Source organism: Abramis brama (assembly GCF_963993115.1).
Source record: "Abramis brama genome assembly, chromosome: 6".
Classification (NCBI taxonomy): Eukaryota; Metazoa; Chordata; class Actinopteri; order Cypriniformes; family Leuciscidae; genus Abramis; species Abramis brama.
This window is the reverse complement of record NC_139968.1, coordinates 20,168,141-20,185,678: the sequence shown is the minus strand read 5'-3', so window position 1 is coordinate 20,185,678 and position 17,538 is coordinate 20,168,141. Positions and strand designations below refer to the sequence as shown.

At 38.6% G+C, this 17,538-nt stretch overlaps 1 protein-coding gene across 16 annotated transcripts in view; it reads right to left on the bottom strand.

Moving 5' to 3' along the window:
- Window positions 1-16,225, bottom strand: part of celf5a (cugbp, Elav-like family member 5a) — a 207,109-nt gene extending 190,884 nt beyond the window's left edge. For 15 of the 16 annotated variants that reach the window (XM_084116021.1, XM_084116012.1, XM_084116026.1 and 12 more), the window contains exons 1-2: window positions 15,731-16,201; window positions 608-690 (exon numbers count right to left, since the gene is read on the bottom strand). In XM_084116021.1, the coding sequence (XP_083972147.1) occupies window positions 608-690; window positions 15,731-16,088 (441 nt within the window). In that variant the 5' untranslated portion in view covers window positions 16,089-16,201. Of the gene's footprint in view, window positions 1-607; window positions 691-15,730 lie in introns of all 16 variants that reach the window. The other variant, XM_084116027.1, reaches the window with a different exon arrangement.
- Between the last annotated feature and the right edge of the window lie 1,313 nt (window positions 16,226-17,538).

The following is a 17,538-nucleotide window of genomic DNA, read 5'->3' as shown; positions in this document are numbered from 1 at the left end:
TTTTATCAATTTATCCCATGCTATAATTTGCCATAATTGCAATTGTGATGCCAAATGTTGCTCTCTGAGTTTCCTGCAGGTTACTTCAGGAGATGTCTGTCTGGACTGGCAGCATGGCAACAATGTGTCATTGTCAAACCATTCACTATGGTTGTGTAAGGCTACTGTCAGACCTCCTTGTGAGTTTTGTGCTTTGAATGTCATCGCAATTGCCAGCAAAACTCAAAAGCACACAACTCTCAACCCTCGATGCACCCCGCTATGTTTATTTTTGTGCATTTGGGATACTTTTGTGCAACTGGGCAACAATGACTCACTGGCTTTTTGCGTAAATGGAGCAGTTTGGAAAAATTGAGAGAACAAATGAATTGACATTTGCTATCACTGCATCCCAAAGCCCTGTGCTGAAAGCATCGGATCAATGCTTGCAAATGTCCCCGGGGAGAAGTACCATGAAACGGCTCAAAGCTTGATCTTAAAAGGCTGGGTTATCGACTGATTTCTGTTCCAAAGGCTTTAACTCTCTGTCTAAAACATGCAGCTTTAGCTTTGACTGGCATGGTGGTCCTCTTAAAGAGGTGAGGCGAAAGGCTGGCAGTGGACTTACCCCCGGCAGTGTCTTCTGTTCGTGGAGAGCGTTCTGGGCTTTGATGGCCGACTCACGGGCGCAGTAGGTGAGGAACGCGCAGCCTGTGTGACAAAAAGGAAAGGAGACTTTCAATGACTTGGATAGACAGTGGTCTTGAACTCTATACTGCCAGATATCGGCAAGTGGCCAAAGTCATTTGAAGTAACCAAACAGCCTCATAAGGACAAAAACATCAGCATGACATTTACATTTATTCATTTAGAGCAGATTTTAAATTACAAATGATTATACTACAAGTAGAAGCAATGGAGTAAGGAAGAAAACAATACAAATGCTGCTGGTTTGCTGTTCTTGGCTGGCTTAAGACAGTCTTCCCAGCCTGACCAACTAAAAAAGTGTCCAAAAATCTTTTAAAACCAGCCAACGGACCAGGCTGGAAGACCAAATAAGACAAGCTTAGGCTGTTTAAGATGGCTTGTCCAGCAGGAACCTTACCAAATTAGAGCAGAAGTTTAAGTGCAGAAAAGTATCATTCACTACAAGAGTAATGTTAGACACACATTCCACAGCTTCTTGTTTTCTCTCGAGTTGTTGCACACTTTACACAACTACCTTATTTCCCAGAAAACAAGTCGCAAGTGATTATAAGTCGGATCAAAATCGTGCATCGTTGAGAGAGAAATAAATACACAGATAAGTAGCATCAGTAAAATTTTATTATAGTGGCATTCTTGCCAAGATTCATTATAAATACTAAGCATAAACTAATTTATATAAAGTAAAACTGAAAGTCTGGGCATGTGGGAAATGAGCTATACAAATAAAAATTGTGCTCATTTCTCTCATTCGGCACAAATCCAAAATTACGCAAGCTTTGTGTGCTTGACATTAATTGCATTATAATTTGCTTTGGAATATAAGCCGCAGCATGTTTCAGATTATAAATAAAAACGTGACCGGAAAATATAGTAATTGGAAAGTGGTGTCAATTACAAGGTGGCATTACTACAATCCCAAAACGGCATTAAAGGGTTAGTTCACCCAAAAATGAAAATTCTGTCAGTAATTACTCACTCTCATGTTGTTCCAACCCCGTAAGACCTTCGTTCATCTTCGGAGCACAAATTAAGATATTTTTGATTAAATCTGAGAGCTGGCTCACTCCTCCATAGGCTTCGTATAAGACGTTATAACTTGCTGGCCCAGAAAATGCATTAAAGACATCGTTAATATAGTCCAAGTGACTACAGTGGCTCAATCTTAAGTTTATAAAGTGACGAGAATACTTTTTGTGTGCAAAAAAACCCAAAAATAACGACTTTATTCCACTATTCATTTCCTTCTCTCAGGGCCTCGAGTTCTTTCACGTAGTGTAACAGCGCAGTGCTTCTGTGTTGTACGTCACATGCATCACACACATGACCAGCGTCGGCCAATAGTGAGCCTACGTGTGACGTACAACACAGACGCGCTGCGCTAAAACACTACGTGAACTAACTCGAGGCCCAGAGAGAAGGAAATGAATAGTGGAATAAAGTCGTTATTTTTGTGTTTTTTTGCGCACAAAAAGTATTCTCGTCGCTTTATAAACTTAAGATTGAGCCACTGTAGTCACTTGGACTATATTAACGATGTCTTTAATGCATTTTCTGGGCCAGCAAGTTATAATGTCTTAGAAGCCTATGGAGGAGTGATCCAGCTCTCAGATTTAATCAAAAATATCTTAATTTGTGTTCCGAAGATGAACGAAGGTCTTACGGGGTTGGAACAACATGAGGGTGAGTAATTACTGACAGAATTTTCATTTTTGGGTGAACTAACCCTTTAATTATCCAATTAGCTAATATAAGGACAATGAGTTTCAGCCTTAACATTTTTCCACCACCGAGGAACAGTGAAAGTGAAGGTTTCTGAAAGCTATTCACTGACCAACACTGATCAGGAAAGGAACGTAAATCTGGGGAAATAAGTTTAGGTAAGAGGCCCAAGATGTTTGCTTTGAATCAGACAGACCAAAAGGATGAGAAGATAGACTGGTTTAATTTGAGCAAAGCAAAAAGCATTCAAGATTAATTTCATTCAAGATTCAAGTCGACCCGCAGCATTGTGTTCCCATCGAGTATCACTGATCGCCAGTACAGGAAAACGAGCCAGAACAAAGCCTCCGCGTCCCTTACAATGACAGGGCCAGAGGTGCTGTGAGGAGTCCCTGCAGACGGGCTAAATACAGACAGTCTATTTTCTAACATGGGGGAGCCTGTCCAGTCCGCTTTACACTGGATGTGCCCGTGTGTGTTTCTCCGTATGTGTGCTTGTGTGTGTGTTTGAGCAAGTCCATAGATCAGCCAGCAGTCCCTGTCCGAGGCACTCGGCTGGCTGGAATAAGCCCTGACTACCCTTGACACCCTGACAGAGAGGCGAACAGTGCTGGAGAACTAAGAGAAACTTTGAGTCTCTCGGGTTCCTAGACAGAGATGTGAATTCATAAAAACATGCACATATACACATCCGATTATATAACCCTTCTGCCGAAAGTATCACAGAAAAGGAGACTTTGCAGGAAAAAGATCCCTGAGCCCATTAATTTTTGTGACGTTAACAGTGCTAACTGGTTTTACAGTAAAGCAACTCTCAGATTTGCATGATAACCGACTCACTGCAATGCGGGGATCACACTTTTGTATATATGAAAGTAACTACTAAGCAGTCATCTCGCTGTCTCTTCCTTCTGTCACCTTTTCTCTCTTAACCCATGTTCAACTGCACAGACATAAACACTGTGTATTTATTCCTTAAAGGTGAAGTTTAAAACGTAACCAACGGAACAGAATTCCTAACATTTTTATTGTTTTCAAACAAGATTCCAAACATGTTTCCACTGTCCATCTGCTATTGGTCAAACAAAGAGATAGCCCCACCCCAAACTCACACCACTTGTCGAGCTCAAACAAACAATCCACAATATTAACACTTTTTTTTTAGTAGCTTTATAGTAGCTTATTGTAAAACTCATTGAACTTTTGTTCCTTGACTACAGATTTTAGAGTATATCTTTCATTTAATTTGATGCAAACATAAAAATTGTGGTGGAGAAAGCGGGCAGTTTGGTATGTCATATTTTCTTGGTAGGCCACCTGTATTTTTCATAAACCATGTTTTTCAGAGTTTTCAATGTTTTTGTCAGCTGTATGATCATCAACCAAGAACACAACACTACAAAATGTTTGTATGGATTGGAGTTCAGGCCCTAGCAGACTTGTTTTTATTTGCATCCAACTAAATGAGCCATCTATTCTCACTAAGATCAATAGAAGCCAATTTAGCTCAAAAGACAGCAGATAATAACGAATAAATGCTAATAATTAATTAACACCCACTATATGAGTATGTGAAGTGGCTTAGGGTCATGAACAGGTAATGTTCATGTCTTCATGAAAACATTGTCTTCACAGAAAGACTTGGACAAACAAACAAGCAAGTCACTTGTGTTATTTTATATTTATTATTGCATCAGTCCCACTAACCCTGCATTGCTTTCAAATACATCAAAGCTTTATTATGTCTCAAATTCTCCCACCAAGGTTATTTTCAATTTGTGGCGAACTTGATCTTGCAAATGCTCAAAAACCAAATTGGATATATTCAAATGGCATTCACAAAGAAAATCCAGAGTAAATTAGTTGCCCCACTAATATAAGCAAAAGAATAGTGTGTGTGACGTGTCTATTAGAGAGAGAAATTGACAGTAAAACAGATAGCAAGAGAAGCATTTTAATTCTAATCCCTTCACTTTAATGCATGGTGTTATTGCAGCCCATAGGCACCAATTGGAATCCAAACACGTACAAATTACTGCCCTGCTGTTGCATACCAGACGCGCAATTTTGGGCTGCATGATGAAATTATTTGAAACTCGACATAAAAGTATGAGCCATGGAAATGGCTGACGCAGCACCCTAAGGACAGAGTGTGGAAATGATCTACCGCATTGTTTGATAAAAATCTCTATTGTTTGATCAAATGCGATTTAAAAATTAACAAAGGAAGCTGACAGTTAGTAGGCAATGGATTTTACTTTAAATTTTGAGCTCATATAATCCTTTTTTCTATATGTAGCTGAAAGGTTCCTGATAAAACGCTTCACTGAATGGGAATATTAATAGAGGGTGGTTCAAAAACCTGACAAAACATTGAAAATCTGGGATTTTTTTTACCCATTTAAACCTGGAAACGTTTAAAAAATGAAGATAAAATATTCAAGTTCATTAATCAACTGTTTTTACTGTAATTACATTTCTTAATGTATGCTGATATTTTAAAAAAAAATGCATTTATGTGAAATTTATGTGAAATATATTACTTAATTAGAATTAAAATGAAAAATGTAATGCTTTTCACTAGTGGTCTCATACTTTCGGATGTATTTTTAAAATGATTTCTCCTGAATCACCAAAACAAAAAAGTCAAAAGCAGCGAAAATGTGCCTCTCTCTATTCCGGGGGAAAAATGACATCTAACCCCCGTGCTAATAAGCAATCACACAGACAGAGGCCCATGAGGCCTGCAGGTCTGAGGAATGGCGTAGACTAGAGCTTCATGGGGAGGTAGAGAGGCTTAGCAGTAATTAAGCAAGCTGAATTGAAGGTGCTGCTCCCTCCCTCTGCTCCTGACAGCCCCCATTTGCTGTTTTTTTATTTTTTTTATAGTAAAAGCCGAGCCATCACACCACTGTTCCTGCCCCCCTTCATAACTGTGTGCAAGCCCTGAACTGTGAGGTGCCTGTTAAGTGCGAAGGTCTTGGTGCTAAATCTGCTTCCGTGCCCCCATTCTCCACGTTCTCGCCTGAGCACTTTGCAACTTCGCGAACACTCCCGTCACTCACACCTCCTACTCGTTCCCGACACGTTCAAGTTTAGCTCTGAGAACAAAGGACTGAACTTAAGACTGTTATGCAGTTATTAAGAAAATGTCTTTAATAAAGCTGTGCTGATTCAATCATATATCGCCATACAGTATTCCACACATAGTGTACATATATAGACGTTTTCTCACTATATTGTATAGATACTTTAGATTATTGTATTGTATTATTTTTTTTTTTTACAAAGCGTCTAAACAATGCAAAATGAAACAGATTCACTTTTGCATTTGGTTCGGTTTCAGTCAAGATTCAATTACAATATTGCATAAGGAGCCTTGTCAGTCTTATTTTGTTATAACAACAACATACTGTAATTTTGCCTTCACTTCTTTTTGTATTTGTCTGGAGTTACCAAAAGTCATTTCTAAGTCATTTTATGCGATATTATAAATGGATTGCAATTGAATCTATGGGGTTTTGAATCACATTTGCATTATGATGATGTGTAAGAGATTCTGCAGATTAAATGGTTAATAGACCTTATTCACAGCAGTGCCATCTTTGATTTTTAATGGGAATGAAAGCGAGGCTGTGAGGGATGGACATGCATCTCTTCAGGGGGTTGTACTGTTATTTAATGTTTTTGGATTGTTCTGCTGACGAAACACTGCAAAAATATATTTCCGAGAAACTTCAGTAGACAAAAAAATCCCAGACAACATGAGCTGTGGAATTTTTTTACAGCAGATGCCATTGATAAGTCTATCCCTCACAGCCTCGGTTTCATACATGTCATGGCGCTGCTCTGAATAAGGTCTATGGGATGACTAGAGAAAGAGTGAGCAACGTGTTTTTTGTCAAAGGGATGGTTCGGAGTAAAATCAACCTAGGGTCCTTTGCACCATGACCTCGAGCCAAACACCCCCCAGAAGTCTTTTTTCCCTTGGTCGAACATTATTAAAGTTAGAGCTTATTTAGAGATATCAGCCGGAAGGGAAAAAAGGCTTCTGGGGGGGTGTTTGGCTCGAGGTCATGGTGCAAAGGACCCTAGGTTGATTTTACTCCAAACCATCCCTTCAAGAAACAACCTTTGTCATGTTGAGAGCAAGAGGAAAAAACACAGGAAAAAAAGGTTTCGTAATATTGTGATGCATCACAATTTATTGAATTGTATTGTCTATATTTGTATTCATTCGTATTTATTAAAGTGTGTTGTCTTTAATAATGTTGATATAGTATATTTTGTTGCAGGTATGAATGAATGAATGAATGAATGAATGAGGCATTTATATAGGGCGTTTCATATGTACTTCTGTACACCCAAAGCGCTTTTACAATCATGTCGGGGTCTCTCCTCAACCACCACCAGTGTGCAGCATCGACTTGGATGATGCGACGGCAGCCACAGTACAATGGCGCCAAGATCATATTAACTAAAAAAGGTAATTTATCCAAATGTGTGCGCAATGTGGCACTTGCAATCGTGCATGACAACACGTGAATGCTTCTTGTGAAATCTTTCGGCAAGCGGTGTCGCTTTCAGTGTCACTCGCAGTTAGCGCGTATCATGTAAAACAACTTAATGCGTTGACCGCCTCCCGTGAAAAAACGCATACGGGCTTGATTTCCTCCGAACCTCTCTCTTAGTCACTGTCCAGACAACAATATTGTCCCTGCCCTCGCCTAATTACTTTGTAATGAGTATTGTAATATAAGCGGTGCGCTAGCGTAACCTGTAAACCTTAACTAAGCCTGCCACCTTTAAATGTGCTCAACCTCCAAGTACTAGAGCAAAACTATATGCACATAGTTGGCATTATTCAGCTTATGAATTAAAGTTAAAAGTCTTTGTGGGAAATTGCTTGCACACTGAAAATTGATAGCAGTTCTGAAAAATTTGATGCAAATAAAATCAGCAACTGTATAAATAGTGGAACATTTTGCACTTTAGCAACTGTGGATATGGAAAATGCATATGCATACTGAATAAAGTGGCTTCCTAATACATATGCAAGTGTTGTTTGTCATGGCAAGACTCAAATAGGTCTAGATCAGCATTTGTGTTGTGAATTAGAAATATCGAGGGGTGACACTGTGTCTTGCGGCATGCTGGGAAGTCCTCAGCCAGAAAACTCTGATGCTGCACTGAGTGCAAGAAGGGTACAGCGGAACAAAGACACTTCCTCAGTAGGCTACATCTGTTTCTCCTCCTCTCCCTCTCTTTCTGTCTTTAGAGGATGGCTGGCATACGAGCAGTGATGCCAGCAGTGGCAGCTTAACCTATTTTCGGAAATGCCACAGATTTCTATTAATAGCCTTGCTGAGCAGCAGGCCTCTCCACACATCCCTGATGGGTCCCACAAACCCACTGATAACATCCTCTCCCATATCACCTTTCATCAATGCTCATGTCACAGCATCACTTCCCAATACTAAAATAAAAACAACAAGAATATTCGGTAGTGGATATTGTGATGAAGCAATCTGGGAAAGGTTCTGGTGAAATTCTTCAACAATGCCTGGCTAATTCATAATATATATATATAAAAAAAAAAAATGTAAATACATAAATGGGCTTACATAGGCCTATTTGTTATACCCAATAATTAAATCCACCTACGTACTATTTTCCATAATTGACTCTAGGGGGCGCTCATTAGACAAAATTTTTATGTTTGGTTAGACACTAATGCGTATAATATCAACATACAGGAAATCCTCTAAAACATAAACTCTTACACATTTTTACGAATCCTCTATTGCACATTTCGTTTTTCAACTTGTGAGTGGAATTCCGTATTTTTTGTCGTTGACGTCAAAGCATCAAATCGACATGCATCTAATCGAACGGTATTTTGCGAAAAATGATCTGCCATTGGTAAAAGAAAACAGAGTCAAACTGATATCGAACAGGTTTTGCAACACCCTAGAAAAACGTGAACAAAATGACACAAAATAAAAGAGCCTGGGTTAAACATAATGGGTAATTAATCACTGTAAAAGATTATATGATCAATAAGCTATGACAACATATGTTTTTACATTGCTTTTTACAAGCAATTTTCAACTTTATTATAAATTATACAAAATTCAACTAATTTTTTTAAGTCAGTTTAATGTAATTTAAGTTGAATTGACTTAAATATCCAAGTTGATTGTACTTAAAAATTTAAGAAAGCAACTTCTTTTTTACAGTGAATGTAGAAACCAAACTTTTCTGCTTATGTAATGTTAATAACTTTACATATTGTTAGACCTACTCAATACTAAAACAACCATTACAATAAACAACTTTGGTACTGTTGTGTCATCATTTCATGTCCAGCAAAACCAGTTCAGACCCACTGATAGAACTTCACTTTGGGTACAAGTACCTACAAATACTAACGCGTTACGCGAACCTGATGTTTATGCACAGTCTCATCCTGTCGTACTCTCATCATGACGGCGTCCTCCATCTGCCCCGCCAAACCTCCCCTTTCATATTAAATCCTTTTGTTTCCACCCTCTCCTGTCTGCCGAAGTGGATCTGGCTCTCCCATCCTGTCAGAAAGGCCCGTCACTCCGCCGGTGCCTCCGGATTAAAGGCACCATTTGTTTTCAGTGGTTCTGACAATCACTCCATCTCTCTCAGTCTGTTCATCTATTGTGCTTAGCCCTTTGCCTTCCTGTCATTTTTCCCTGTCCACTCGAGCTGCCTATGTGTGTGTGCATGGCATTTGTCACAGCTCTCTGACTGACATAATGGCCATGCCCTCCTTCCTGAGATCAAAGAAAGTGGAAAAAGGCTTTTCTGCTCAAATTCCAACAAGGCATTTACATATTTCCAAGCCGTTCTCATCAACGCCAACAGAATCTTTCTTTCGCTGTTCATTAGTCAACCGTGCTGAGTGTTGATTTATTTTCCTCTCGACAATAAATCTTTCGTTCAGGAAGCTTGAAAAACCAGAACAACAGTTCGACTGCAGGAAATGTCGGAAAGAACAGACATGCCGGTGTTATCATACGTTTCATTCTCTGTCATCATTTTATTTTTCCCTCCATGAAAAACAGCACCTCTGAACTAACCTTGTAAAAAAATTATTGCGCAAAAGACTAAACAGAGAAGAGCAACTAATAAGCTTTATCCCAAAAGAATTGACCTCCATTTTGAAATGGATCGAGAAAATGTAGCAATTTAAAGATGAAGTGAGTAATTTATGCGCCACTTGCGTCACTTAACAGAATAAATCAAGCATCTTAAATCAGCTGCTGTAGGCTGGTTTCCCTGCCTGGCTGATATACAACTGGTTTTCCAGTCTGACCAGCAAAAAAATGTCAAATCTTCTCTAAAATTACCACTAAGAATAGTCTGAGAGACAATCTAGGGGTACGTTTAAAACTGAGAAGTGTTTCCTTTGAGTGTTCCGCATACAGACAACACCATTGTCAAAACAATCCCCATTCACACGGATCCGCGAAAACGACTAAAAATGCTGTATTCTGCTGCCAGGCCATTAGATGGCGATGAAACACAAGAGACTGAACACGTAATACGCATGTACATGACGTCATCGTCTTCAGAGATTCGCGTTTTTGTCGTTTACACTGAGAACGTTTTCAAAAGTTTGCGTTTTCAGGCACCCAAAACCCTGTTGTCGTGTAATAGAATGGCCAAAACGCATAAAAAGTTTAACATTTTTAGGCTATGTTTACACGGAAACAATCTGAAGAGAAAACGCAAAAGTGGTGTTGCGTTATCACTTTTTATTCTGCATTTAGACGAGCGTTATGGGGGGGAAATCTGCGTGCATATGGTGACGCAAAAGTGTGTGAAATTCGATGTAGTATGCACTCCAGGCGGCTAGGTGGCAATGTGAAGCACTGCCACACAACAACAACAAAAACTTTTGCGTTTTTTACCCTTTAGACGAGAGCGCGACGGTGGAGCATTTTTAAGATTTCCACTCTGGAGGGTGGTTTCACTTTTTTGCGTTTTTAAGCCCCAAAAACGCCGTCGCCGTCTAAACGAAAGGCACATCTGATAAAATATTTTTACGTTTTCACCCGCGAGCGTTGAAAACGGTGTAGTGTAAACATCTCCCAAGACTCGCAAAGCAGCTTAGGCTGGAATTTTTTTAACCTGGTTAATGATCATTTTCAAAAAAGTTTTTGTAAACACTTTCCCCATTTACCATTGGTCAGCCAAAGAGATAGTCCCACCCCCAAAGTTTTACCATTGGTTGAGCTAATGTTATCATGTCAGGCTGGGGTGTGTTTCCCAAAAGCATTGTTGGTATGGTCTCAAGTTCCATCGTTAGCAACACAGTTCAATGATTCAATGTTTCCTGAAACCATAGTTCCAACGAACATTTGCAAACAGCATTGTAAAGTTGTGTAGTCAAAACTACAGCTCTCGACTTGGTTATAGTTTCTGGAAGTATAGTTTCTTGTTAGTATGATGTGGAATTATAATACAAAATACACAAACTAACATGCAGTACAATCTTTCATTTTATGCATGGACATATTTCATTCTACGTCTTTCAGTTTGTCAAGACAATGAAAGCACTTTTTTTAAAGAGATCTATATGGTTGAACCAACACGGTACAAACAATGAACATGCGAAAATGCAAAAAAAAGTTACATAATTCTACAGGAAAAGCAAGCCAGGTCGAGAAACAAACAAAGAAATGTTTTTAAATGAATTCGCCACAGTTGCAATATTTGCACTTTTCACAGAAATTGAGTAACAAACGGTTTACTTCTCGTTGTATCTGTATATTAAGCTGTGATGGAAGAAAATATTTTAACATGAAAAAGGATACACATCCAAACAAATGATTTCACCTAACAGTAACATTAGTTATATTTTTCATCGCATAAGTACAACTTAAAAAACGTAATATGTTTAATATGTTTATTTTATTGGATCCTACAGCAGTGAGATTACAAATTACAGATCAATCTGGGAAGCAGCATGACGTAGAGGGAGTCGGGTGGGCTTTCTATTAGCAAACACAGCAGACATTATGACACGTTTGAAGACCAGCTTATTATCCGCCGTAAACACGGTCACAAGGGAGAGATACACCGCATCTTATAATAGCGCATCAATAATTTCGCTTTTGTGTTTTATGTTCGGACCACAAAACGGACATGTTACGTAAGGTCACTGAACCTCTTTCCTCGGAAGGATGTCTAGAATACTCTACTATAAGTGCCATCTCCTGATGAATGGTAATGGCCTTAAAAAAAACATTTTCCATCTTAAAAAAAAAGATAAATAACCCTCTCCACATGGAGGAAAGTCCATCTAAAAGAAGGTAAAGGGGAGATAAGTGGGCAGGTCACATGAAAAGACAAGTAGCTCAAAGCAAAGCTCGCTGGTAGAGGAGGAAACATCTCATCCTGACATTCAGAGCTACGGTTCTTCCCAGTAGAGCTGCTGAAGCATTGCATTTTTTATTAATCGGCTTTGTTACATATTACAGAATTTACTGATGTTTGGGTCTATGGACTGTCAGACTAGTTTTAAGTCATAAAGAAGCCACCGGACATATTTAACTTCCAAAGCAGAGCCAAGACCCCATGAAAATCACTCGACAAGTGGAGTTTTCATTACTTTCTACTGACAGCTGAGGGTAGGGAGGATATGATGTAATTGACAGGCGACGCAATGACATAGGCTGTGTCACTGGTTAAAACTGCATATTTCTCTGGATTTAAACATTGTTGGATACATGTGGGATAACGTAAGAACACAAGTCAACATAATATATCATTGTTCTAGTGGTTTTTTGATATTTTAATGCAAAAATATTACATATTGTGCCTTAAAGAACGGTACTTGTTCAAATTAATTACATATCCCAAAATTGGTTCTTCGAACAAAATAGGTTTTATCTTCCTATTAATAAGGGATTTATGATGTAATTTTGCTGAAAGGCAACAGAACGATTTCATTCAAACCCTTTATAATAGTGCAAATAAAACTATTCAAATCAATATCCAACAAGGTTACCTTTACATTTATATGCACTGAACCTTTCTATAGCCTGGCTTTAAATTAAAACTTTATAAGATTATGTCTAAGATGTCGGACATAAATGCATTGGCACAATAGGTCCCTTGAAAGCAGGTATTGACAATCTAGAGTAGTACATGTGAATGTGGTGCCATTAAGCACAGACATTCAGTCAGCATCAGGTTTAAGTCTAAAGAACCTTGCATATGTTTGTGTATAGTGTTCTCCATGCCTCTTGCATTGTAAGCCAACGCAAGCTTATCCTTGGACATCTTCACCTGCAGAGTGCAAAATGTGCATAAGAAGCTTTCAAAGCAATGCAACAATAGTCTATTTATGCTAAACGCAGCAGGAGATCTATATACCACGCTCATGTATTACAAATACAGCATAGCAAGTGTCTCCAGCTTTGCAGGCACATCTGCGGGTATAAAAACCATTTTCAACTCCATACTAAATATAAAAAACTTTAATAAAATGCTGATCTCAACTGAAGGCCTGAAGGGGAAAAGCTCACCTGTTAATACAAATCAAGAGACAGCAATTGTTAGGCCCATGGAACAGACCTCATAATAATGTTCATATTGCACACCGCAGGCTAGATGACTCCAACATGCTTTAATTGCATAGAAGCAGCCACTGTAGAGGGACAAACCAAGTGATCCGAGCGACAGCAACCTCAGACAATAACTACAGTTGCTAATCCTCCTCCGTCATTACGGTCATGGTTTATTACCACGCTTAGCAAACTAATGCTGTGTTTTCCTGTGTGGATTAGCGAGCTGACTTAGCGCCGAAACATGTTCCCTCCCTCTGAAACCTACATATGATCCCTCTAGTCTGAAGAACTGTTAAAAACAGATGCACAGATGTCTTGTTTTCACAGCTAAATCGCTTATCTTCAATGAAATTTTGCGAATTGTATTTATGCAAACTAGTACTGGCATCATCTGTTGCACTCCATCACGTTTTGAATGAAAAATTACATTAGCATCCTCAGCGACATTTTAGCCAAACATTTAAACAACCTTGGGGTCTACATCACCAATGCAGTCCATATTGAGACGACTTGCAAGACTGCACAATCTCTATAAGCTGACAAAAAGTGTATGTAAATATTTGCTGACTTGTTCTTATCTTCACATCCCCTCATAGAATAATACATAAGATGAAAAGAAATTCCATCCTGAAGAACCAATTCTCTGTACGATCCTTTAGAACTCATTTTCAGTTCCTGTCCCAAAGGCAGCTACATCACAAGCACAATCAGGTAGTTTAGGATGAAAAAATAGGGCCTATGATGTTGTACAGACAGCAAGATCAACTAATATGTACGCAACCAACCATAATATTCATTAAAACAAAACAGCTATTCAGTAATAACGTCAATTTGTATAAGTCTTCAGGAATTACCTAGGTTTTAAGAATAATAGCTTTCATTTTATAAATTAAACAAGCCTGTAAACTCACATTCTTGTGTTTTATTGACCACCATTTTTGACGCAAAATTAGCATTTGAGGTTATTAACCACATACCTAATTTTACTTATAAATGGAAAATCACCATTATAAAACCATTGTTAATTCCTGAGGGAACCCAATGGCTCCAAAATGCAAATTCTCTCCATGGGTTTGAAACTACAAACTGAAAAGCTATATATTTTAGACGCCTAATTGATGTGACTATTCAGCTCACAGTAATGCACTAGATAAGGTGTATCAACATAAGCTTGACATCCATCAATGCCCAAGAGGACTATCCTTATTGAGAAACAGTCAACTCAGATTGGATGCTCCCTGGTGTTTCTGTCTTGTATTATTTGCTACACAAGTTATTACTTCAAATAATACAATAATTTGCATGTCACTATTGATGCAAATTGATCAAAGACGGATAGACGCGTGAGCTATCTTGGCGCGCTTTCATAACGGTCGATTGTGGTAAGTAGCCTAGCTACTTTCTTAACTTCCCTCTAAAAGTTAAAATCCAATTTTGTCATGCAAATCCTCCCTAGAGCTTATCATTTGTTATAGATACCTAAAATCAATAATACATTTGATATTTCAGCTCGTTTTCTAGACCTAAACCGTTTGGTTTAGTTAAATTTACCCAAATGAGAACGACTCTCGCACATGAAGTCAATGTATATTCTCATTATTCTGACATGTTCAACACATAAACCCCATGAAGAAGGGCTTCTCACGGGGTAAATATCGTGGATGAACGCTTGAGCAAATAGAGCCTTATTAGCATAATTATAAACACACCACTGATATGAAGCCAATAGTAACTGACACTAACGAAGACAAATGTGAATATTCTGTTTCCGACACATATCGCTTGAGGAGAGTAAACGACAAGAACGAGATTATACCAAAATAGAGGTTTAATTTTAGTCTTTGTCTTCTGGTTTGAGTGGGATACATGACGTATTCAATGTCAGTTGTCAAGTAGAACGTCACGCCACAGTGTAACGCGTTCTAGTTCCGTGACGCACAACTGAACGTGTTCTAAGAGCAAATATGATCAGATAAGTAAAGATGCGCGTTTTTCTGTAGGCTAATATTCATATTTTCGCGTGTTTCATTACTCTGGCACCTGTTTGGTTCATTTAACAGTTATATTTTGAAAAATTAGGTTCGTTATGTATTGTGATTGAACATTTTTTCTTATTAATATGCATATTATCATAATAAAAACGCCGGTTCATCTGCGAAAACTGCATTTGTCAGATTGCACAAGGAAGCGCTGGGGTGGTGGGAGTATTTCCCCATTGGAAAGGAAAGAAGACGCAAAAGAAAGACTCTTTAAATATGAATTTTCTACGCCTCTTTGCCCCAGTTTCAAATGAAAGCTTTCGAAATCAAATTGCCATAGAGAAAGGCAAGGTCCACAGACATGCTATATGAGGGACAATACATAATAACATTCATGCAAGCAACAATGCAAAGGTTCAAAACTGAGAAGATAAGTTCTCTCTAAACAATGCAAGTGTATAACAGTGCATGGCTAAATGGACCTGATACAGTTTCAGCAGGCTATGGGTTGAATGTTGACATGACAGTGGACCACAAAAATGGCACGTATGATTTATAATAAATATTACAATAATGCATGGTTCGTAGTTGATAATGCAGAAGACAATATTAAATAAAAATAAAAAAAACATATTCACACGTCTAATTATGAATGTGTCACTAGGAAAGAAAACATTATTATAGTGTTAACCACCCAAAAATCACAGACTCTATTAAGGGGAATCACGCGTTTACCTTTGTGCATGCCGGTGTATCGGTCCTTTAATACTGTCAATTCGTGGATTTTCCCAAACTGTTCGAATAATGGTTTCAGATCTTTTTCCTCAAGGTTCCGCGGTATTTGCCCGATAAAGAGTTTTATGGCATCTTGGTCTTTCATGGTGCCGTTCTCCTGATGAATGGAGATGGATTCTGACCCGTTCATGGGATTAGGGAATGGGATCTGAGCGTACTGGTGCTGGTGCGGGATTAGGAGGAGTGGATGTTGGGTCGGAGCTGCCCCGGGTCCAGTGAAAAGCAGGCTGGAGTAAGCGGGATGGGGCGGCTGTGGGTGCTGCTCCCTTCTTGTCTCAGTCTGAGTGAATCTGGCCATTCTGAGCTGGGAGCAGACTGGATAATAATAATGACAACACACATACACACACAGGCACACACACAGTAAGAGAGAGCGAGCAGTCAGCTGGAAACACAGACTTACTTTCTCGGCGATACACACACGCACACATACACACCGTCGAAGTGGATGTTTAGGGGGTGGGGGAGACGCCGCGCCATTTGTTGCTCCAGAGCGACACCCAGTGGCCAACGCGTGCTATCAGGCCCACACTCAGCGTGGATCGACTAAAAAACACTTCAGTTTTCGTCAGAGTACTTTCGTTCCGAACAAAGACAGGACAACAAAAAGGACTGGACGTTTAAAACCATTTTGCGGACATCATGTGGATTGACAGTCTATAAGTGATAGCATCTATCATTTAATTTTATTACCAATGGCAGTTGGAAATTTAGTTAAATATTTAAATGTAGAAATGTGTCATTATAGTTTCCAAATGTGTTATAAATGTTGTTAAAGGGCATTTTAAAGTCACGAACAATGACTAATAAATGAATAAATATATAGACATAAAATAAAGCAATAAACATTAACTTAACAACATAAATGTAACATAAAACAACTGCATATTATTTTATATCTATAAAAGTCCCATTAAAAATACAGGAAATGTAAAAAAGAAACTTGGAGATGTGATATATATATATATATATATATATATATATATATATATATATATATATATATATATATATATATATATATATATATACAGTGAGGAAAATAAGTATTTGAACATCCTGCTATTTTGCAAGTTCTCCCACTTGGAAATCATGGAGGGGTCTGAAATTGTCATCGTAGGTGCATGTCCACTGTGAGAGACATAATCTAAAAAAAAAAATCCAGAAATCACAATATATGATTTTTTAACTATTTATTTGTATGATACAGCTGCAAATAAGTATTTGAACACCTGTCTATCAGCTAGAATTCTGACCCTCAAAGACCTGTTAGTCTGCCTTTAAAATGTCCACCTCCACTCCATTTATTATCCTAAATTAGATGCACCTGTTTGAGGTCGTTAGCTGCATAAAGACACCTGTCCACCCCATACAATCAGTAAGAATCCAACTACTAACATGGCCAAGACCAAAGAGCTATCCAAAGACACTAGAGACAAAATTGTACACCTCCACAAGGCTGGAAAGGGCTACGGGGAAATTGCCAAGCAGCTTGGTGAAAAAAGGTCCACTGTTGGAGGAATCATTCGAAAATGGAAGAAGCTAAACATGACTGTCAATCTCCCTCGGACTGGGGCTCCATGCAAGATCTCACCTCGTGGGGTCTCAATGATCCTAAGAAAGGTGAGAAATCAACCCAGAACTACACGGGAGGAGCGGGTCAATGACCTGAAAAGAGCTGGGACCACCGTTTCCAAGGTTACTGTTGGTAATACACTAAGACGTCATGGTTTGAAATCATGCATGGC